Raw genomic sequence first — 812 nt, forward strand, 5'->3', positions numbered from 1 at the left:
GCGGTGGGGCGCTGGCCATGCCGCCCATGGCGCTCTGCATCTCCGCCAGCATCCGCTGCTTCTCCCGCTTGGGGATGCGCCCGAAGCGCACGGCTGAGGGGGGACACCGGGGTTAGGGGGACATCAGCGGCTGGCGGGGACACCCCCATGCCCCCCCAGACCTGCGCTATGAGGGGGTGATGGGAGCAGGGCTGCATCCCTGCCCCGGACTTGCAGGGGACACGCAGCTTTTAAAATTGGAATACTCGGTCCTGGAGGGGACACAGAGCCCTGAACATAGGGGGACACATCCCGGGAGGGGATGTAGAGATCTGAGCATGGGGGGGACGCATCCAGGGGAGGGACATACAGCTTGGATGTTGGGGGAGCCGCTGTGGGAGGGGACACACAGCCCTGGCCATGGCGGGGACATGCGGCTCTGGGCACGGGGCACCCAGTCTGGGAAGGGACACGCAGCCCCACATATGGGGGTGCCCCAGGAAGGGGGGACACATCCCGTCGGACAGGCACAGCACCCAGCACAGGCGGGGAGCCGGCTCCAGAGGGGAGGTACAGCCCTGGAGACATCCCGGGAAGGGACAAGCGGGGGAAATCCCACACCCAGAGGGAATCCCCGCCTCGGGACGTCACGAGGGTCCCTCCGAGCTCACCATCACGGGACATGCCGACCAGCAGGCACTTCTTGAAGCGGCATTGCTGGCAGCGGTTGCGGTTGATGCGGACGATAGAGCAATTCTCGTTCTTGAGGCACTTCTTGTACTGGATGTTCTGCTGGATGCTGCTGGGGAAGAAGCCCTGCGGGGCGAGCGGGG

At 65.9% G+C, this 812-nt stretch overlaps 1 protein-coding gene across 1 annotated transcript in view; it reads right to left on the reverse strand.

Moving 5' to 3' along the window:
* The window catches only part of NR1D1 (nuclear receptor subfamily 1 group D member 1), a gene marked incomplete at its 3' end in the record, with an annotated part of 4,819 nt that overhangs the window by 2,262 nt on the left and 1,745 nt on the right, over positions 1-812 (reverse strand). Inside the window, 2 exon segments of the mRNA XM_031064760.1 lie at positions 3-93; positions 651-795. Coding sequence (XP_030920620.1) covers positions 3-93; positions 651-795 — 236 coding nt within the window.

The sequence above is a fragment of the Geospiza fortis genome, unplaced genomic scaffold (assembly GCF_000277835.1).
Source record: "Geospiza fortis unplaced genomic scaffold, GeoFor_1.0 scaffold992, whole genome shotgun sequence".
NCBI lineage: Eukaryota > Metazoa > Chordata > Aves > Passeriformes > Thraupidae > Geospiza > Geospiza fortis.